Source organism: Filicampus tigris, chromosome 7 (assembly GCF_054856515.1).
Source record: "Filicampus tigris isolate MCC_2025a chromosome 7, RoL_Ftig_1.0, whole genome shotgun sequence".
Lineage (NCBI taxonomy): Eukaryota > Metazoa > Chordata > Actinopteri > Syngnathiformes > Syngnathidae > Filicampus > Filicampus tigris.
Window position 1 is genome coordinate 3,527,002 of NC_141223.1, and position 22,652 is coordinate 3,549,653.

The following is a 22,652-nucleotide window of genomic DNA, read 5'->3' on the forward strand; positions in this document are numbered from 1 at the left end:
GATCTATTACCATTCGGTACTTGTATCCAACTGAAGGTTTTATTGAAGGAATTGACGCGACTGATTCATGCTACCTGCTGTTAAAACAAACAAGAAAAATAAATTAAATTAAATATTGGGAAAAATTGGAAAAAAAAAATCCACAAAAATGCAAATCTGCTGGTGCCGAACTACGAGTATGCAGGGGTGGACTGTAAATTGCTGTGTAACTTAAATTACTAACCAAAATCCTCTTTTTACAGACTTCATCATATTAGGGATGGGCATGATAATTCATTCATCTTCAAAAATTTGGTCAATTGCATGGAACTCTTGTTAACTTGTTAATTAATCATGTCTTGAAGCAATAGAAGCAAAACAGTGTGCAGTTTTGTTTTGAGTTGAGTACCTGTGTCACTCAAAAAAACATTACCACTAACATTTTCAATTTGATTGCTAAACTTAATGATGGTTAAACACAATTATATGAACAATTGACTGAACAACAAGCATTACACAGTCGCCTGACTGATTTTGGTGCATTTGAACCATTACATTAAGTGGTGTGGCGTAATATAGAGGTCTGCCTTATTTATGGTATTTAAACGAGAAACTTTGCCATCACTCTAAAAGGGGCTAAAATATCTCTGCTTTATTCAGCTGTACTGGACCCAAGCAGTTGGTTGTGTTGCTTGTGTGGGTGGGGCAGCCAGCACAGGGCCAGCTGAAAGGCCATAATAAACTCCACTGGACCTAATTGGACAAAAATACTAACACGTTTATAGGAGCGACACCAAACGCTCACTTGCAATGACTACTTAGTCCACAGAGATGAACCAGAACAGCATTGACATAACTAAGGTTCACCAAATTACCAACGCTCTCGAAATGCAGCGATTGTAATATTTGCACATTAATTTTTTTATAATGTATAGTTTGTTTTTATATGCACTTACCACAGGTGTGGACAGTTGGCCATGTCGCTGCTGTTGCTGCTGTGTCCCAGCACAGACGCACTTTCATGGGACTATATTCTGGTCTTCGCGTATGAATACTCCATCCGGGCTGCGACACAAGAACCCCGTTATTTCCATGAAACACCTGTCTGTTGAGTTTAAAATGTGCATTAATTCGTTGTAACAAGCTGACTACGAATAGTACACTACATAGCAAGGTACTGAGAGTCAATTTGGAATACAGACAAAGCTAAGAGGTTCTCTATTTGTTTCACTGTGTAGCGGTAGGTGTTGTTATGTTGCGCGTTATCCGGCTATCTCATTAGCACTCACTTGTGTCTGGCGAATGCGCACCGATAAATGTCCCCTGAAATAGTTGTCAATTTTACGCCAGGACGTATTCCAGGAAACACTCGTTGTTGTAACAACGACAATCAAGAGTCCCATGGTGTTTTCCTCCCATCACAATAGCGCCTCCTTCAAAGGCAATGTTCTAAGAATAAAAATGAATTAGCCTGCTGAGGAGTAGACATGAGCGAGATGGTTCAAGCCCACTGACTTCCGTGTCGTCCGGAAGACGCTTAAAAAACAAACCAAAGAATTGTATCATTTCCCGGGACGTTCAATTTGAGATAATCTACACCCGGAAAATGTATTATTCGCGCAAGTTATATAGTCTGTCAATTTAATGCGATCCCCTACGACTCCTAATCTCATTTTAGGTCGGTGATGCGGTGGGCGATGACGCGGGCATGCGCAGTTGTGTAAATTAAGCATTTCCAAAAATAAATAACAGGTTGCATTTTGTGGTGCTGATATGGATCTGCTAGTCTAGATTTATTTCTAACTATTCTTCAGTATCGTTAACTCAATTTCTTTGACAAAATGTGTTTTGCTAGCTAACTAAATGAACACGGAGTGCTTCGACGTCGAGAGCATTCGCCTCTCGTATTACTAAATCTCCTACTGTTCCGAAACTACAGTTTCAAGTCATCTTAGAAGTAATTTAAAGCCTAAGGGGGGGGGCGCATGTGCCTTCTGGATTTAGAATAGAAAAATTAGTTCTTTTATTTAGTAAATGTAATGCTATCCCAGATTTTTGCCTCTTTAAAGATGGCAAGTTATAACCGCTGAAATTATTTCTGGATTGTGGGATTTGAATTCATGACATGGCTGGAATGCCAACCCGTTGCAAGATGCGCAGATCAACTTTGTAATGTCAAACAGATTGGCACAGTGAATAAATAATCCAAACAACAACATTCAAATTAGGACAATTCCAGGTCAGAAAGTGACATCAGCACTTCAATGGCAAGGAGCATCATAAACCTCAAACATATCTACTAAAATAAATGTACCCAATCCAGCCTACCATTATAATGACTAAAAACAATGGTAATTATCACTCCACTTACCAGATAATCAAGCGATATAAAACGAATTTCCCATAATCTGACACGAGATGCGTGCATTTTACATCTGCCGCATTGAAGAGAGAGAGAGAAGAGAGAGAGAGAGGGAGAGAGAGAGAGAGCGAGAGAGAGCGAGAGAGAGCGAGAGAGAGAGAGAGAGAGAGAGAGAGAGAGAGAGGTGAAGGTACAGTCACACGAGGAAATCAGCAGCATCTCCGCACTGTCCACTGCTGCTGTGCATTTGGAAGGAAAATGTAGACTGATCACATGAATGTCATCCCATCCAACAGGAATTCTGGTTGGTTCATGAAATCAGACTTCATGACAAGAGCCGGCGGGGGTATGCGTGGTATCACATGGACGCTGCAGTTTTTCGTTCGTTCGTTTGTTTGTTTGTTTTTTGTCAAAAGCGCAAGTTTCTTAAAGTGACAGTAAATTGCACATCAGAAGCAGTGAAGTCAACACTGTCATAATATACGGAGCCCGCCACGGGACGGGAATATTTAAGATTGCGTTATAACGCATTGCAATAATCAATGCGGAATTTTGCAATACTAGTACTATTACTATTACAACTAATACTATTGAAATATAACGCAATAGCTTTGCGTTATATTGCAATGAGTTTCTTTATTTTTTATTTTTTCCAAAATATTGCGAAATAACGCAAATTATTTGTGAGGGAACGAGAGATTCCACTTCCGGGACGCCTTGGATATCATCAACACTACGATCAACATGCATGAATGGGGGATCCCACTGGCGAAAGGGAAAAAAAAAGTAAACACATCGAGTCAATGACGTTTCAGTAATTATGACAATATTCCAGCAGATGGAGACAAAATACCAATGTTTGTATGTCTTGCCTTGAACGTTTCACACGTTTGTATAACTTTGACCAGCCACCTTTGGTACACTAACTGAAACCGAACCAATGTCCAGAGTTAACTAAATTCTGCTCTTACAAACGTGGCGAGGCTAAGTTTTAATTTACTGAGGTAAAAACGGCATCGTTCATTGTAGTTTGTAGCCTTGCGCCAAAATATTTGAAACCGCCCTCAGGATGATGCGACTGAATCTCTAACTGCAATTTAAAAAAAAAACATTCAGTCATTTCCCTTGAAATGTCAATTATTCTATACATTTAGCTTGTTAAATGATACGCAGTATGAAAAAAACCCCCATTAATTTTTAATGCCTTTGTTTGTATTAGGCAACATCGCATCTGCTTGATATTTGTGAGGTTCCCGCGTTCGAATCTTGCCTGCGTAACCTTCATGTGTAGCGTTTGCATGTTCCCAGGCTTGGCTTGGGGTTTTCCGGGTAATTCGACTTCCTCCTACATTCCAAAAGCATACAGGTTCATTGAGAGTAAATTGTTCATAGGCGTGAATGTCAGCGTGAATGGTTTCTTAATATACTTGCAATCATCTAGCAATTAGTCCAGGGTGTCAACCTGCCTCTCACCTAAAGCCGGTTGGAAAAGCTCCAGCTCACATTAAACTGTAATGAGTTTAAACTATATTAAGATGGTTGGACCGAGTTTGTCATAAATCATGTTATAATTTAGTGCAGGTATAGATAGTATCCGCTTACTGTATAATACATTTGCATTTAGTACAATTAGTGGCAGGTTAAGCAACACCTTAGTAAGAATGGACAAGTCCAGACATGAATGGTAATTGGTTACTTTTACTGCAGCCGTGGTGAACTTTTGTCCTCTGTGTGTTTGCCTCACTTCACGCGCACACGCACACAATATTTTTGCACCTTTTCCCTCCTGAAATGGACTATGATCTTATGTTAGGCCTTTGTCTTTAATAATAATCTGTCATTTTAACAAACCTTGTATGAAAATGCCCATTAAAAATAGAGAATACACCTGCTAACTTCTATTTACATTTTTTTTTTCACATACTTTAGTTTACAAGTTTGATGACCAATCAAAAATAAGCTGCTTGACTATGTAACATCTGCAATTCGTTGTGTGAGAAAGATGTCCGAAAGATGTTTCCCACCACGAGGACTTTTACAATAGCCTCTAATCAGGACTTTCCTATTTCCGCGGTGGTGCGGATTCTCAACGTGGCATAACAACTATCATCGCAACATAAATTATGTGCTTGCAAATAATGAAGGACTGTAACACAATCATTGTTCTTTGTTGTTCGATTTACAGGTATGTGGTGCCGATTGCTAGGCAGAGTACGGTCTTGCACCTGGCTTTCATTGAACATACCCCCCTAAAGGCGCTCTTGAAAGAGTTGCATTAATGGGCCACACTGTAACTACCTGCTGGTTCCTGTGGTGGAAAACTGCTTGCTGAAATATGCTTTTGCTGAAACGAAAAAAAAAACATGCAGGCATGGGGAGAACATGAAAACTCAGAACGCAGAACTCAGGAAGCGAGGCTGGTGTGCTTCACACTAGTTTGCTGTGCTGCCTTGAAGCACATACCTGTATTTTAAGTTTACACCCATTTCACAAGAGCACAATTTATTCTTCAGGGTGTGTGTAACCACTAAAGAGGCAGAAAGATATGGTTCTTAATAATGGTGTGAGAATGATGAAAGGTTTCTCCTGTCCCGAAGTCATCTTGTATAGACCTACACCCTGGACCGGTGAGCAGTCAACCACAATGCACGTAACTGGAAAATGAGCCTGCACTAGAAAGTCAGCTAATCTATGTTAACCACCAGCAACTGCACTCTCTTTATTGTTAAGTCTATTGTTGCTCTTTTTCACATGGATTAAAGAAGGGCTACATGAGCAAGCATGTCCAGAGAAACCACTGCCCTATCGACATATACTGTGGAACTTCCAAAGACAAGTAACTCTGAAGTTAAATCATTTTTGTGACAGACAAAAAAAAAACATGTTAGTAGTTATTTTCTTGCAAGTAGATCTATATATATTTCTCTATATATATATTTTTAATTTTCTTTCATGTTAGTAAAGACAATGTTATGCATGTACTTTTTAAAATATATATAAACAACTGATGTTATTTAGTCGCGGCGGAGAGTTAATTGGGGCACGTCTCACAGAAAATATTTGAGAATGACTGCACTGTAGAACAGAAAATAAAACCTTCCCCCTGTGTTATACTGACGAATGCGAAGTAGTAAAGAAAAAACTGTAGAATTAAACTTAGTGAAAGAAGAGCCTATTCTTTCATTTGATAGATTTGACATTATTCGTGGGTCTTGAAAAATCGTTCAAAAAGCTCTAAAACGGCTGGCAGTTGATCATCGGTTTCACATGACTTGCAACCGATATACATGTTCGAATTAAGTAAATTCAAAAGACTTTTTCTTTTTTTTCCTTTCTAAAAATGGCCTGAATGATGTCAGTGAGTGCCTCTCCTACTTTCTGAGTCCCTGTTGCCAAGTCAGCCGAAACTCTCGGCGGGACAGGCGTTTTGATGTGTCTGATCACAGAGCAGCTTTGTGATACGGCTGTTCTCAGGTCAGACCTTATGCTGACTAAGCGACTAAAGCGTCTGTTTGATTGTGATCGGGCTGATCTCAAATCAGACTCTCGCACTCCCGAGGACTCCGCCTCTGATGTTGGCGCTGAGTTTGTCCTCGCTGCTGCTTTCATGTGCAGCATTTGCACACACGGCGAGACTGAGTTTGCCTGCTCCGCGGACGCGTTGAGCGACACCACAACATCAACACCTTCTGGACCGCTGCTGGAGATTTTAATTTGGACCCATTACTTCTTAGCTAGCAGGTAAAACGCTCACATCAGTTCCAATCTTCTTTCCTCGGGCTAATCACAGTTTGTGTAGGCGGCGGAACGCTGCAATCATGTCAACACATGAGAGCTAACCGAAAAAAAGTAAAACAATTGAGCCTCTCGTGACACATTAGCTTTGCAATGAATAAAAGGTTAACTGAAAGACGTTCGTGATACTACTTTTCTAAATCTGTGCTGAAGTTGAAGGTTTAACTACTGTTGTATGCTTCTGTCACTTATAGCCTTGTTAAAGTTGCAGGCGTCCATTATTAATCTGTCGACTGTCTATTGCCTGTAATGGATATGCCCGTAATACGGATTTTCTTTTTGGAAAATGCCGGGATTTTTGTTGAATAGCAGCAGCAGCATCTTTGCCGCAGATGTGCAGATCTGCCTGTGCGCGCTTATTGGTGGGGAAAAGCAGTAAAAGTTTTTTATAGCCTTTTCAATAATGTTTGCCTATAAGATTTGCTCCGTCTCCCCATACTTAAAAGTAGCGTTACAAGATAACATGAATATAATAAACTAATCTTGAATGTGTTTATTTTAGTCCAATAATGCATTATATTTTGCACCCCACCCAAAATTAAGACGTATTAAATGTCTTGAACTTAAAAAAAAAAAAAAAGCAAACTAATGATATTACAGTGGTACATCCGAAATTTAAAGCAGGGTGTGAGGAACCTAGTGTGTGTGCGACATACAACCCACAACATAATTTGAACCAGTCTTTCTCGAAAACAAATACATCAAGTGGTAGCGCCCCACCAATATGTATAATCAATAACAACAAAACATTTGTTCAATCGTTGCATTCCCAACTTCTCATAAGTAGTATGCGGTCATCATGCAGAGGACTTTCTAAATGGCCCCTGAAAGGAAAGTGTTCCCTTCCTCTGAGAATATAACAGAAAGACAACTCAAACTAGACTTTGCCTCTTTTTCAGATGCTAGCTACAGAAGTGGCTCAACACAATGGTCCGAATGATTCAAAACTCCATCTCTCTTTTAATTACTGTACAGCTCCTATATTCAACTCTGGTAAGTGAGTGTTTTTCTCATTTTGAGTTGCTGGGCACTCACTAGGCTTGTGATTATTATTATTATTATTTTTTTTATCATGATACAAAACAATATGCTTTTATCATACATGGTGGTTATCAATTTTAATGGTGACAGATCATTCTGATGATCATTATAGGTTACTCTGCTGATTACACTTATTGAGTTCATTTCTTGACTTGTTTTTTTTTTTTATGAATAAATACAATAATGGTGGAATTCACATAGTCAGTGTCAGACTATTGATAAAAGTGGTTCAATTTCCTAACTGACCTCCACCAAATGTCTATCTTGTGCAGATTCTTGCAAGGGCTGAAGAGGAGAGCAGGGAATGCAGAGAGCAGGAGTACAAGGACCAGTTTGGGAATTGTAAACCCTGCAAGCAATGCGATGCAGGACAGGAGCTATCAAAGGTCAGAAGAAGAAAAAAAAAAAAAAAAAAAAATTCCAGTCCGTGTGTTTTCTCTCTCGCAAAAAGTTGAGTTAAAATATTTGCTGGAAGACTGTTTATTTTGTATCCCCCATCCGAGATCCATTTCACTGCTGCTTTAGCAACTTCTGTTAACTGCAAAACAAATGTCGGTTGGATTAGTCACGTGAAAAAAAAAAGGAAACTCTTGAGTTCATGCAAAGAATGTTTAGAAAAGTCCATCTTATCCAGGCAAACAACATTATTAATGACTTCCTCTCATTCATGTGACAACAGCCAAGCTGTTATTAGCTTTAGCCCAACACGACTTGCCTTTATTCAGTCACACCCATACTTTTGACCTTCTCCAGTTGAATGGCATCCATTGTTTCCCATTTCCCCGTAGCGCCCTCCGTAACTCATTGTCTCCACTTTTTGAAGCCATGCCTAAGCTTGCCGCTTTCACAGTTGGTCATGGATTTTCTTTCCACCACTGTAGTTGGTTAGTGTATTTATTTGAGTGCTTTGTATGGACAGGCCTCTGTCGTGTCAACTAAGGGTGGTGAGTCAAGGCTTTCCTCTCTACTTGTGCAAGTGTAGTCGGTGATGGAAAGCTGAGTAAATTATTACCACCAGTCATGAAAAGACTACACTGTAAAAAGTAGAGATTTCCTTGATAGACCGTATTTTTTTTTTTTTTTTTAATTAGATGTTATTTATCAAAGAAGATAGGGAGAGTCTATTCCGCATGTGTATGTTTTTGCCCTGCTGAGCGGCTATTAAAAAGCTCAAGCGAACAAACAACAGAGGCCTGATTACAGCTTGACAACGTTATTTCTTTTTTTTTTTTTAACTAGGTTTTAAAACAATCCGGATTTTTGGGGTCGTTCAGCAAGTTTAAATAAACCGGTCACCGAGCCGATCACAAGATGGAGCAATGTGTCTATTTTAATAAGTTATTTACTGTATATACGTGTGTACTGTTTACTGAGCATCAACAGAAGGATTGTAAAGCATTTTGGCAACAAAGGAGGGCATAAAAACAAGGAGTGTGATGAACATAAAACACTAATTTGTGAACAAATGAGCAGAACTTGATTTTTAGTAACAATCTAGCTGCTTTCAAAATACAAAAATTGTAACTAAATAGGGTGGACCACCCCGCCACCCTTCGGGTCATGAAGGCATCACATGCACTTGTGGTGCTTTTTTTTTTCTTTTTTTTTTAGTAATCAAATCCTCTGTATAAGCCCTTTCTTTTTAAGGGGAAGTTTTAAGAATTTAATATGAGTTTGAGATCGTAGTTTGTGTTACATTTAGCACTGTTAAAATAGACCATTATAATTGTTTTTTTTGGGGGCAATTACTCGGCTTAGTCCGTATTGCACTTCGTTTAGCCTTCATGAATTTCACAAAATCACAATTTTCGCAATTAATCGAAAACTGTGCAGGTAGAAAACTTGGCTTTGGCTTTTTGTGTTTTTTTTTATGTCCCCACAGAAAGATACCAGTTATCTCTAAAAAAAATATATATATGAAGACTTTGCAAAGTAGAACAGGAAATACTTTGTGACATGGGAAAGCAATACACATGTCCTGGCAGCTCAGTATAATAAAGTCAAAGCAAAAATAAGTCAACATCATTCACAAAATAAAAGAACGCAATATGTACAGCAAAGCCATCTCTGTTTAGGAGGGTTATTGTGAAGAGACCCACCTCCCAGGCGCACACACTTCTATCAATAGTACATGTTGTTTAAAGGGGAAGTCAACGCAAACTTTTTTTTTTGTTCTATGCGAGCCCACTAGTTGAAACAAGGCATTCTGATAAATATTGCGTTTGTGGAATAAGAGTTAATCCACACGCTCTTAACCATCTCTGGGGGCGGCCATTTTGTCTTCTGTCGGCTGAAAATGACATCACAACTGCTCACAACGACCAATCACGGCTCAGATTCAGACAACAGGTCAGCCGTGATTGGTCGTTGTGAGCAGTAGTAATGTCATTTTCAGTCGACAAAAGACAAAATGGCCGCCCCCAGAGATGGCTAAAAACGAGTGCATTTTGCTGCTTAACTTATATTCCCCAAACACAAAATGAATCACAATGCCGTGTTTCAACTAGTGGGCCTGCTGGGAACACATTCTTGAAAAAAAATATGTTTGGGTTGACTTCCGCTGTAAGCAATGCAAAAATCGAAACAAGCAGAATTTTGATACAGTATATCTCTTGTTTTGACTCTTTTGATTGGGTACATAATGTGGCTCTTTAGTATTACGAAAGAATCTGGACCTTAGCTGAATGTACGACTCAAAACACAACAGCCCCAACTTGACAGCACTCAGCAAACTGCCTTACACACACGCCGCACCTCGCCATGACGACCTGGTGAAAATCAACTCTGGCCATGTGTCGCACACATGCATTTAAGCGCAGTAGCTTTGAACGTCAATGCGAACGGACCCGCGCTGCGTGCTTTGTGAGATGCTTCGCTAGCCTTCGTGTGCCTCCGCCGGCTTTAACAGGCATGAATGCTGCTCGCGCCCCGGGGTCCTGGTTAATAATTGGCTGCCTCATTCTTTCTCTGAAGGTAGCAGAATGCCGCCTCACAGCAGAGACCCCAGGCCTGCCCTCGGAGAAACTTTCCCAAGGACCAAGCTCTAGTTTCGGCTCTGTAACCGAGACAATCTGTCCATATTGAATGAATGAATGAGTAGTTTATTCTCGGGTGCAATACAGAAAAGGAAATACGTTCTTAAATAAATTATATTCAGACGTGGCCATTTAGGAGGGAAGCAGACTTTTTTTTTTGGATTCCCTCTGTGCAGCTGCCATAGAGATCCCAAAGGAATGTTCCCCCCAGTTAGCAATGGAGGTTTGCCTCCGGAGGCCGAGTCGAGGCCAGCAAACATCAATTAGCCCCTTCACACTCGCTGTAGCAAAAAGAACCACCCACAGAGAGGCAACATCCATTACAAGCTTTTTGTCTCAGCCATATTTCATTCGACTTGTTCGTGTTGTTTAAGGAATCATTTCTCTTTTTTTCTTCTTTTCTTGATATGCGTTGAGCTGCAGCGCAAAGGATTGGGAAGTGAATTTCCTTCTAGTGCAGGCTGGAAAACAGCCAGTTTCTAAAAGGCAGGCGCATTACTTTGATGTGTCAACATCAACATCTTGCACTATGCAGCAAATTCCTATAACATTTCCTCCATCATTAACTTTTGGGTGAAAAAACCCCCCAATTATTTAGCAACAGAAGCATCAGAACTGTAAATTGTAACATTATATGCTTATGTTCATCTGCTATAGAAATGGTTTAGCTGTAACTAACATTGTATTCATAATTGCTTCATTACCTGATCAGATGACTGCTCCCCCCCCATGTGATTCCAAATTAATCTCGCAAATATCTCTGTGTGAACATGCTTCAGTCTGTTCTCCCTCCTCGGCACTGATGCTAATATCAGTGCCCTTGAGCAAACGAGAACCCTGTTGACAAAAGTACTGAGACACATCTTTGTGAATTGGTTAGCCGATCAGAGTTGAAATAGACGTCCGCATTTTAAAGAAAGATGGACAATTGTGCTCATAAATTTGCATACCTTATGGGTAATGTGAAGTTATGATGAGCAAGTAGAAAAGTATTTTTTTGTGAGTTGCGTTTTAATCCAAATGCCTGAAAGCAAACCATGCTCAGTGTCAATACAGTCGATGCTTTTAGCTCATTCACTGCCAAATACGTTTTTATACGTCCTTTCACAGTCCAGACATTCAATCCCAGGAAAAAAAAAAAAATTCCCCAATTTTCTGAAAATGTATGGCAATAAATGAGTTAACTGTCTTTGTGGGTACACTTTTCTTCAAATGTAAATTTCCGATTCGAGGCCCCCCAAACAGCTGTGCCCCGGACGTCTCGGTAAGGCAAAGGTGTACTAGCGTGGGCACGGCCCGCAGTAGCGAGGTGTGGCATAAACTGTGGCACGTTTCCACGAGGCAAGACAACAGACACTTCGACAGGGCTGCGCATGTGTTGCTATATCCTTGCCTATTTTGATGAACGCCTGAAAGACATTTTATAAAGACACCTTGGAAATGTTTGAATTCATTTAGAAAATGTCTCTGCGCAGTTGCGTTTTGTCTAAAACTCTGTTGGGGACCCTGGCGCACTCGCAAGAGCCATGAAGGCAAGCTTGATGATGGCTGGAAAGATTTTAGCACCCTGACCTCAACTCCATCAAATACCTTTGACGAACAAGAATGTCGACTACAAGACCATCTTCACTTCTTATACTTGTCCATACATGATAGGTACTAGGTCGTATTCTAATCATGAATTGTTTTGGACCACATTGATCATTGGCTACATTTACATGGACAAAATATCTTATATCCAGTCAAGAGTTCGGATTCAAAATATGATCGGATGCACTGTTTTCAAGGACAGTGAAAATATTGATCCAATTAGGACTTGCGTGTTCATACATCACACTTTAAATCGGAAAAAAAACATTTTGATATGCGCAGATTGAGCAAATATACTGCAAATAGAAGTAGAAGAAGCCGTAGCGACGTCCGTGCCAACAAAACATCGCTCCGTCAATTTCTACTTTAAACATTAGCGTTATTATTGCGTATTTTTTCCGTTTGCGCTGTTGCATCGAGTTAACGCTTCCTAATGGAGCTGCAAATGTACCAGTTCAGTCTTGTGCCCGCCATGTCTTTTGCTCGCGCTGCTTCTGCTGTTCTCGCTTCCGGGAATAAAAGGAAGGCGTATACTGACGTCGCAGGCATGCGCGGTAAAGACGGTTTGTTCCGAAATGTCGGAACACAGTAAGTGTTTTCATCGGATCCCAATCGGAACCCATCGGATGATCAATCGATATAAACTACCTCGCTTGTTCGGAATAAAAGCTTGATCGGTCGGAATATTCCGAATGACACACGTTGATTCTGATCAGGTTTATAATCGGAATAAACGTAGCCATTGAGTGGAGTGCAGGGTGTCAGTTCTGGTGGGCTTTGTTAGCTGGCATGAAAGAGGACACTGATCACTCCTTGTGATGTTCAGCTCGGCCAGGATCACAGAAGCAGAAGTTGGCTCCATTTTCTTTTTGTTCTTGTGCACTGGGCACTGTTTGTATCCGCTGTATGCGACATATCGGCCCCTGTACTGTCGTTCGGTGCCCCATAGCCGGAGCTTGAGCCAGTGCCAAGTTCTGAATCCTCAGTGGGCAGTTGCTTCTTGTGGAAGTGAAACCCGCCAGTTAGAGAACTTCCTAGCCTAGATCAGCGTTGTTTCCGCACCTCCCTATTCCCTGCTTGTAGAGAGACACATTTTTTCCTAGCAGCTGTAGCCAGACACGTCATTCTTATTTTGCCTTTTCTGACCATAGCCGGCGCCCTCTGTTTGACACCCTTTCTTCCGTCTCGTCCTTTATGCTGATGGGACAGCGAGGCCTTAAATGGAACGGTCATAACAACAGCTGCAATAGTCCATCCTAAGCTGGTGCACCCCAGGCCAGGCCCGACCCAAGCGTTTCGTCTCGGGTTTGCATGTGTTTGCTTTCAGGAGGGCTGCATTCCTCCTCCTCTGTGGTGCCATCACTGTGTCACATCTTTGCCTCCGAAATCCCTTTTCATTTCTGGCCGGCTTACTTCCCCCAACCCCCTTACCGAACTCTCGTGCCCACATTCCGGCAGGACTGCATGCCCGGGCGGTGAAACGGGACACGGGCCGAGGAGAGAAGGGAAGAGCTGTTTGAAGCTGACCTTCACTTTAATGATATATGAGCACCTCCTTGCCCGTGTGTTATCAAAAGCTTGACATTACAACACTGGACAACAGAAGGGCAGCTGTCATCGTACGACATCACCCAAACCCCCAACGCGGTGTTGTGCTTCCGCGTCACAATGTACATTGCCAAGAAATTATGAGGCCTGTTTTCTTCCAATAAACAATTATTATTGATATTGCTATCAAGCCAGCGCATCATTCCACCCATGAGCAGAGCTTCAGGTGGTCCTTGGTGCTAACTGCGACCAGATTTTAAAAATTGTCACTTCACCTTCGGTAATCGTTCTTTTTATAGTTCTTGTATATAACGCTTTTTTTTTTTTTGACTATATCTCTTTATGCTATTTATTTAGTATCATATTTTTTGTCCCCTCCGGGGAGCAATGAAGGATTATCGTATCTTGGTTATCTCAACCAAAACCACCAGTGGTCAATGAGATGATGCCAGGTGGGATCAATGACCAAAAAAGAAGTGATGGGACCCAATAATGATGTTGTGACCTCATCCGTAAATCATATGACAGTGCTTAAAATGTTCTTTACAGTAATATGTTCTACGCAGGCTCACTACTCTAAACTTGGCATTCTGGTTACAATTGCGTTTGTGGAATAGGAGTTCAGCAGCAAAATCCACCGGCTTTTTATCCATCTCAGGGAGCGGCCATTTTGTCACTTGCTGTCAACTGAAAATGACACCTCAGTTGTTCAGGGCTCAGGTAACAACCAATCACGGCTCGGCTTCAGAAAACAGGTGAGCAAGACAAAATGGCCGCCCACTGAGATGGCTAAAAACGGGTGGATTATGCTTCGTAATTTACATTGCACAAATGCAATTGGAATCAGAATCCCGTGTTTAGACGGGCGAGGGCGCATACTTGATATTATTATATCAAAAAATGTTCAGGTTGGCCTCCCCTTTAAAGGCTTCCTTTACTTGCGGGCCTCTCAATCAAATGGACACCCACTGTGTGTGACTGAAGGGCGAGACACCCAAACACGCAGTAATAAAGGTGCCATGATACAACAGTGGGAGTTCCTCAGGGCCTTTATTATTCAAATGTGTGGCCTTCTGGGTCTTCCAGCGGAAGGCTGATCATTCCACTTTTTAGAGAGTCAAAGAGATTATTGCCGGTGTAAGATGGACTCTCTAAAGAGGCCGGCCATTGTTCTCCTCTGATCCCCAATGAGCCAAGATCAGTCTTCGATTCTACACCCCCCCCCCGCTCGTCCACATTCAAGCCCTCTTCTCACCAGCTGCACCAACCCCACCTCGTTTCTCCCTTTTAATCCCTCCAGGAATGCGGCTTTGGTTATGGAGAAGATGCCCGGTGTGTGCCGTGCAGGACCGGTCGCTTCAAGGAAGACCGCAGTCTCCAGAAGTGTAAGCCTTGTCTGGACTGCGGACTCATCAACCGCTTCCAAAAGAGCAACTGTTCCACTACCAGCAACGCCGTGTGCGGGGAGTGCCTGCCCGGGTGAGTGATCGGAATCATAACCATTCTGACACGGGCTTATCACGTTTAAGAACATTTTGACGGAGATTGTAATTGTGTTCTCGACAGGCATTATAGGAAGACAAAATTAAGTGGCTTCCAAGACATGGAGTGTATACCCTGCGGAGACCCTCCGCCTCAGTATGAGCCTCAATGTGAGCACCTTTCCCTTTCCCATTACCTTGTCCCACACTTTGCTTTGCGTCATGTTCTCACGGATACGGCGGAATCCCCAAAAGTCCTAAAAAAAAAAAAAAATCTCTGAATGGACACTGATTGGCCTCCATTCCTGTTCTAATTTCAAAGCGATTATTCCCGCAGCAGAAACAATCGAATATATTTACAATCCAGTCGTTATAATTTAAGATTCTTAACCGTCCAACACATATAAATAAGTTAACTGGCGTTGAGTCAGACCAAATAAAATGAAACTAAATTCAGAGTTCTCGTACCCGTTGATAATGTGTGACACAGATTGGCTTCATGCATCGCGCGTTTCAACTATTCGTATACAAGTGTATGACTACAAGAGTATCCATAAATGTAAAACGCTACTTTGAAATGAACAAATGATCTCCTCACCTTTAACTTTGATGTGGGGTGGACACAAAAGAAACGCAGAGGGAGGTTTATGGTGTGTGCCTGGGAGCTGAATCGCTTAACCTGTTACACCCTGAAGGAGAGGTGCAGTGTACATTCCTTTCTTGCCTTATTAAAGATGCTTACCTACTGTCACCTTATCATCCGTTCATCATTCTACCGAACAGCCAGGACAGAGAATCATGTACTGCTTTCCTAAATTGCAATCACGTCAACGGCCAGTATCACACTTTTCCCCCCCTTCCTTGTTCATCACCTTGAACTCCAAATAGTATGACTTGAGGGCCGTTTGACTTGACTCGTTAATATCGCCACTCCTAGGAGTTGAAACCTTGTTATTTCGAGTCATTTGTGCATGTCGGCCACACAAAAAGGAGCCAAGGGGGTCAAGCAAGGCTAACTTTCCACTCGGGCTCACATTCAATTATCTTCTCTCCTCCAGTCATTAGAGGTAGTTAATGATTTCAGGTTTCCACATAAAACAAAGAGGCAAGTGAACTCAACTCTTTGGTAATTGGCTGTGACTTCCTGTTTGTAGAGGCGATGGCAGCTGTTTCCGAGGAGGGTTTTGGCTAAGCCGTGCTTCAGAGGAGTCCCGGCCAGGTTTGGCGGCTACGTGTTAAATAAATGCGGACGGCTGTGGGCTGTTGCACAACTCTCGCAAAATGTCGGCTTTTTGTTTGTGGGGGAAAAAAAGGAAAAAAAAAAAATCGAATCTGACTGCTTTGTGTGCTTTTGTTATTTTTTGTTGTTGTCCCTCCTCTATGGGCCCGATGGTCGAGCTATGCGGCATCCAATTGTGATACTGGAGGAGGCCTTGGAAACAAAACGGCCATTGTGTGAGAACATAGCTGGCAGTTAGCTCCTACAGGGACTCTCGGTGAAGCTTTTGCGAGTGTTTGAAAGCCTTGCTGCCTCCATCCAGTGTTATCTGGAGAAGGGTGGTGAAAAGCGAAAGGCTAGATTATTCTAATAGGCCCCGCTGGCCTGCGGCAGCATCGCAGCTGTGCAGGGGAGGCCGTCACCCTCTGGCGTGGACTGTAAATCTGAAAGCAACCCCTTTGCTTTCTCCTCCCTTTCCTCGAGTGACTTTGTGGGCCGAGTCAAAATCAGATTGTGTTTTATGGACGCCTGAAGCCTCTAATGGGTTTCATCTGCTGAACTTTTTCACTGTCACTTGAGCAGAGCAGACCGCGCAAACACACTCTGGCATGAAGACACAAATTCATGCGGTAGATACACGTTGTTTGTCAGACCCGCTTGGATTGTTGTTGGATTTATTCAATAGCCCAAAGGGAGATATAGATTCTGTTGTAGTCGTAAATATGGCAAAGGTTTTTAAAAGGGAGGAAGTACCAGCTTTTTCATGAGTTACAAAAAAAATAGTCAGGAGGGTTACAGCTTCTGTCGGAGCTATTTACGCATAGGAATAAAAATGCAGTAATCCTTAACCGGTGTCAATTATCCACTTAGACAAAAATATATTATTTTCAATGTTTTTTTTTTGTTCATTTATATATGCCAAGCATGTATAGCAAAAGGCAAAACAATTAAATACTAGTGTACCTTAACCGCTAGAGGTTAAGGTACATAATTAACCCGTATATCCGCTTTTTGTGAATCGTTTTACCAAGTGGTGCGCCGTGAAATTTTTTTCCCAGGTGAAATATGTACCTTCGCTCATTAACGGTTGAGAAACACTTTAATGATGTATCGTTTTGATCAACTATAGAAAAAAAAATAACAAATGAGTTGCAGTTTAAGATTTTTGTTCTTCTTAAGTGTATTTTGAGGGAATGGATCAATCTATGTCACTATTCTGAACTCCTGCTTCCATGCCGGCGTTTAACTGAGCAAAACTTATGATGCCCGCAGTTGAAGTTTATTTACACGGCTCTTGTGTACTCGATTGTGGGGATGTACTGTAACCGTGTTGTGGTGGTAAGCGCAACGGCGTCTTGTCTATATTTACTTAATTCTAAACTGCTAAAAGCCTTTTAACATTCCAGGGTTGCCTTTACAACCACGCTAAGTCGAAAGGAGTTAGCGTGAGGAATGCCCCCACGTCAAGCCAGCGATGCACGGCGGTCGTCCTTTAGAGTTCAGGGTCAACTTCTTTTTTCGAGTGTTTGCAAAGACACAAATCAAAGCTCCAGACTGGAGGCAAGGGAGTCCATGAGAAAGACTTAGCGATTTAGTCTTCTGGTTTATGTGGAGATACAATCAGCAGGTGAGCTGTCTTCAATGGACCAGTGTTTATTTGCTGCAGCTGCTTGGCGTCTGATAACAGACTTCCTTTTGTGTTGTGAGAGCCGATGATGTTCCTCTTGGATGGATTGGATTTAACCGGAACGCTAGCCACATCAAACGCACTTGTCAAATAAAGATCAGCGATCCATCTTTGAAGAACACATCCTTATACAAGTGTAAATAATGATAGGATGACCCTTTGTCATGATCAGCTTAGTCTAATGCCTTTTATTAAGCACTTCCTTCACTACACATTCATGTACTATTTTAGTCAATACTGATGAAAAACAAGCAATAGGTCTTGTTTAACTTGTTGGCTGTCCCTAAGATCTGAATCTTGTTTTTAAACCTCATTTGAGAAGGAATGTTAAGATACCGTTAACCCCTATGTAGCTGAAGAACCACCGTGCCAAAGACAGAATCGCTATTTCTATTCGAGAATGTACCTCGATATTCATTTTTCAGCCATTTGCGGTAGGAATGCGCACACGTGAGGGCGTAGCAGGCTGCCCGAAGGGAGAAATGCGGACGTCTGGTGCGCGGCGGCTTTGTAGGAGCAATTGAGAGCGAAAATAAGCATCTTGAATTGGGTTTAATTAGCATAGGGAATGAGTGCCATAAATCCAGCCGTCTCTGCAAGTCGACCACCGTCTGTCTGTTGTTCGTTTGGTGAGCGACTCCCTCCATCGCTGGCACCGGACGCCAGGACAGAAAGTCCTGCCATGTAGCGGCACTAAACTTTTAAAAGTCCACTGATCTACTTCTGTCATTAAGCTGTCTTAAAACACTCACGATGAATGAAAGCGACATCTGCAGTAGATACTCTGCCGAGTGACTGACGTGATAATTTCGTGTGTGTGTGTGTGTGTGCAGGCAGTGGGCGAGTAAACCTGGTACCTCTGCCCTCGGTGGTGACCAGCCCTCGTGACGTGGCCCTGGCTGCGGTCATCTGCAGCGCTCTGGCTACGGTGCTGCTGGCCCTGCTGGTCCTGTGCGTCATCTACTGTAAGAGGCAGCTGCTGGAGAAAAAGCCCGGTGGTGAGTCACAACATCAGATAGCTGCCTGACTGCAGAATCAGAACAAGTAATACTGTGCCACATACGCACACTGTAGTCTTCAGTTTATGGCTAGAACAGTTCTTTTCGAAGTTGAACTTCATCAGTGTTGTCGTTTGTGCAACTCGTTCAACCAGTGGCGTTTCTGAGTTCCGAGGACTGTCAGTACGGCGGGGGCGAGATGTCCTGCCTGGACCCGCGCTGGCTCCAAGACTTTCCCCAGGGAGCCTGCTGCCAGTGTCACCTTGGCGCCGGACACTCATGCGGTATGCTCGATAGTAAAAACACACGTGTGTCGCTGGTCACTTCATTAGGTACACCTGCACATTATTTGCGATTCAATACAAGAGCTCCATCAAAAATGATGCGTTTGCATACTGTATCCATCCATCTATTTTCTATAGTGCTTGTCCACATTCGGGTCATGTGTGAGCTCACCTGCTACCGTCGTGATAAGCACGATAGAGAATGGATGGGCGGATAATGAACTCTTCCAGTATCATTTAGACCGAAGAAGCAAGTTTTGGCTTTTCCCTGGCAGCCTGATTTTCCGTGAATACAAAATATTTGAGTATTAATACCACTCATGTACCTGACAGCGTTATTCAAAAGTGATAATCTCCATTTTTTTTACGATAGTACATCCTGTTATATTCATCCAGTGTTTATGATTTCAACTTGCCACGTGACCCCATCACACTTTGAGCGGCAGAAGTAACAACGGTCCGTTTATACTGTGTGTGTGCTGCTCAGGTCCGGTCCACCTGATCCCATCGCTGTGCTGCGAGGAGAGCTGCAGTCTGGACGACGCACGCTTTTGCTCTCTCAGCAGCCTCAACGACAGGTGAGGAGGCAGCCAACACACCAGCAACATAAAGAGGGTAATTTGGCTCATGAATTTAGTTTAACCACCAATTTTTGGGATCCTATTGGACTTTTTGTCCTCCTACACAGAAGAACATACTTTAAAGTGCAACTTCTGACAATGGCTACGTTTAAATGGGCACATTTACTCGGATTAAAAGCCTGATCGGAATAAAAATGCTTCATGTACACACCCCATTCAGAATATTCTGACCCAATTAAACCCATTCCAATCAAAATTTTATTCCAAACGAGGAGGGCGGGGTTATGCGGATTGATAATCCGATCGGCACACATGAAAACGCTTATTCCAGATACATTTCGGAACAAACTATGTTTACCGCGCAAGTCTGTGTCTATGACATCAGTATGCACGTTTGTTACTCCCGAAAACTAGTAGAAGCAGAGAGTGAAAGACATGGCGAGCGAGGCGCAAACAGGAAAAATATGCGAAATAACGCCAAGGTTTTAAGTAGAAATGGACGGAGCAATGTTTCCTTGACACGGAAGTCGCTACGGCTTCTTCTTCAAAGCTTGGAAATCAAAACATGGTGGTGCAGCCCGCCGGCGGATTCGCGTCAATAATCAATCTGATTGTACCATGCTTACCAGAAACTCGGAGCAGGACGACGAACAGGCGGGACACGCTCAGACCGGACCGGCAGAGGCCATCTCGGAGGGTTTCCGGAATCCAGAAGCTTCTGAAGATGACGAGGGAGCGGCGGGAGGACGTAGCCCGAGCGAGAAATCCAACGAGAGAAAACCAAGCGAGCAGCTGCCGGCGACCAGGGAGGGTGAGGTGACCTTTTACTTGAAGCATCCTTTTCTCTTGAATAGGACTCATGAATGATGGCGTTTGGAGCGTTTGGGATGTCTTTGTTGACGTGTGAAATGAGTTGCCTCCCTCCGACCAAACTGCTAAATGACTTGAGTGACAGGGAAAGTATGTGAGAGCAACAATTAAAGATGAACGATGGCCTCTTTGCCCCCACGCCCCAAAAATATATCAACTTAATACAGTGAACCACTGTCTATGTACGATACATTCCAGGCCCACACGACATAGGTAGGTAAAAATCATTGGTACAGGGATCATAGTTTAAATAGCTTTACCCACACCACATGCTTTAAACACATTGTTCAAACTTATAAAACACACACTTTTCTCACAGTCTCACTCGCACGGTTCTCCAAATAAGGGGCTAAGTGTGCTTGCTTCAAACTGCTTACTGTAAAACAAAATAGAAACAATTGTATCCAACCAAAGCCTGCTAGCTGAATGCTAACATACAATGAGAGACACCATGGCGAGGCTAATGGAAGTTAACCATCGATGTGATGTAAAATGTCATCATAATGTTCTAAACAAATGCAACTTGAACTACTCCGTGGGAACAACGAACATTACCGGAGTTAAGTTGGTGACCTTCTCCTGCTTTCGATTTTGAAGCTTGTCTTCCAGTAGACCTCACTGCTGCCCAGCATGTTGTGGCACGATGGGGTTCGACACTAAAGTCACACGACGCTAAATTACGATGTGCCTAAATACAAAACCAATTGCATGAAAATCCACTCTCTGGCGGGGGAGCCAAAGGATGTACATGACAGTGGACGACGTATTTCTTGAAAAGGTGCCCCTGAAAAAGAAGTGTACTTTTGGCAGAAGGCTCAACTGACACGACACAGCATGTGTGCATGAACAACAGCTGGTACGAGAAAGACGAGCCGACTTGAAAGTGGCCATGTGTCTGGCACGGCTCAGTTATGTTACTAATCAATCAGTGCGTGTTGGCCTTCGTCTTCCAGGATGACACACATTGCTTTGGCTTGCAAGCAGCCTGGACTCACCAACAACAACGGCGGCGGCGGCGGTCGGATCTTCTTTCACATGACTCGCCTCAACTCACCACTCCCTCCCCCTCGCTCCCATTTGACGCACTCTCCGGTGTGGTCGCAGGCCCCAGCTGACCTCCGAGCACAAACAAAGTACGATGTGAAGTGGCCGCCGGTCCGCACGTGAAGGAGAATTGAAGTTCAAACACGGAGGACGATTGCCTTGATCGCGTCACACGTCTGGCGTTTTGCGTATAAACTTGCAACATGTGACGTGAAGAGAAGTCATGCGCTCGGAAGACAACCTTAAGAACATGTGAGAGGATTGTTCAAGCGACTTGTGGATAATGTACAATCGTATATAACTGCATATTTTTGTAATATAGACATGACCGATCGTGTGCTTCATTTCTAGTGTTGATGGTCCATGTTCTTGTTTTACACCTTTGTAAATAAAACACTTCAACAGACAAATGTTCATTATTGTAGCCTAGGAGGTACATCTGCACAAGCAAAGCCAATCCAAGAGCTGCTTTTATCACTCAACTACCGTATTTATAAAGGACTTTAAGAGAACCACCGCTATATACAGAGTGCTTTACAAGTAAGCAAAAGTAAGTCATACAACAACAAACAATAAAATAAATAAATAATGAATACAGCAAAAATCACAAAAGCAGTAAAAAACAAAACCAAGTGTCATGTTGAGTCAAAAGCCAAAGAAAAAATAATAATTTGGGTCAGTCGTTTAAAGGTAAACTGACTGGATTTTGGTTATCAGATTGGATCAAATTGAAAAAATGGGTTGTTGAAAATTTGGGGATCAAGAACTATTCTGAAATCGGATCAGATCCTGTAATCCAACTCGACTTTTGATCTGGATCAAAAATTTGGTTTGTGTTGTTCAAAACATAACAGGAGGATCTGGATAACTTTGATCCCCAAAATGAGGATTATCCTGATCCTGGTAAGATTTCAAGGTGGATTTCAGGAATAAAAAGTAGCATAACTTTAAAATTGGTCAAATAATCAATTTGTATTATTTCATGTTTATGCTTTTATTCACATTTTGCAACTGATTTGATCAAGTGTTAGAAATATAGTAGATAAAGTAGACAGGCTACCAATTGAGCCTTCCAAGTATAGAATAGCAAAAAAAAAAAAAAGAAAGATCTTGTCACCATGAAATGATCATCATTATA

General features: G+C 42.3%; 2 protein-coding genes across 9 annotated transcripts in view; one reads left to right on the forward strand and one right to left on the reverse strand.

The window, feature by feature from the left end:
* The window catches only part of sacs (sacsin molecular chaperone), a 42,324-nt gene extending 19,987 nt beyond the window's left edge, over positions 1 to 22,337 (reverse strand). Inside the window, exons 1-6 of one of the 6 annotated variants that reach the window (XM_086034864.1) lie at positions 21,026 to 22,337; positions 20,779 to 20,846; positions 20,227 to 20,543; positions 18,801 to 19,024; positions 18,595 to 18,716; positions 936 to 1,044 (exon numbers count right to left, since the gene is read on the reverse strand). In XM_086034864.1, coding sequence (XP_085890990.1) covers positions 936 to 958 — 23 coding nt within the window. In that variant the 5' untranslated portion in view covers positions 959 to 1,044; positions 18,595 to 18,716; positions 18,801 to 19,024; ... (1 more) ...; positions 20,779 to 20,846; positions 21,026 to 22,337. Of the gene's footprint in view, positions 1 to 935; positions 1,085 to 1,268; positions 1,449 to 2,350; positions 2,406 to 18,594; positions 18,717 to 18,800; positions 19,025 to 20,226 lie in introns of those variants that run through there. The other 5 variants (XM_086034863.1, XM_086034869.1, XM_086034868.1 and 2 more) reach the window with 5 other exon arrangements.
* On the forward strand, positions 5,804 to 21,937 carry LOC147144438 (tumor necrosis factor receptor superfamily member 19-like). 3 transcript variants are annotated; one of them, XM_086034874.1, is made up of 11 exons: positions 5,804 to 6,082; positions 7,036 to 7,129; positions 7,450 to 7,563; positions 14,651 to 14,829; positions 14,917 to 15,002; positions 18,571 to 18,735; positions 18,891 to 19,019; positions 19,507 to 19,597; positions 20,230 to 20,411; positions 21,249 to 21,326; positions 21,424 to 21,937. In XM_086034874.1, the coding sequence occupies exons 2-10, from the start codon at positions 7,064 to 7,066 to the stop codon at positions 21,314 to 21,316; spliced, it is 1,080 nt and encodes a 359-aa protein (XP_085891000.1). In that variant the 5' UTR covers positions 5,804 to 6,082; positions 7,036 to 7,063; the 3' UTR covers positions 21,317 to 21,326; positions 21,424 to 21,937. The 3 variants fall into 3 exon arrangements, with proteins under 3 accessions (XP_085891000.1, XP_085890999.1, XP_085891001.1); XM_086034873.1 differs by having other exon boundaries at positions 21,249 to 21,937; XM_086034875.1 differs by lacking the exon at positions 21,249 to 21,326 and having other exon boundaries at positions 5,815 to 6,082; positions 21,424 to 21,935.
* Positions 22,338 to 22,652: the final 315 nt, after the last annotated feature.

Excerpts from the sequence above, each read along its gene's own strand:
- LOC147144438 (XM_086034873.1), top strand. The coding sequence starts at position 7,064 with ATGGTCCGAATGATTCAAAACTCCATCTCTCTTTTAATTACTGTACAG. Across the intron at positions 7,130-7,449 it reads AGCTCCTATATTCAACTCTG|ATTCTTGCAAGGGCTGAAGA; the intron begins GTAAGTGAGTGT and ends TATCTTGTGCAG. Across the intron at positions 18,736-18,890 it reads GCTGGAGAAAAAGCCCGGTG|TGGCGTTTCTGAGTTCCGAG; the intron begins GTGAGTCACAAC and ends TCGTTCAACCAG.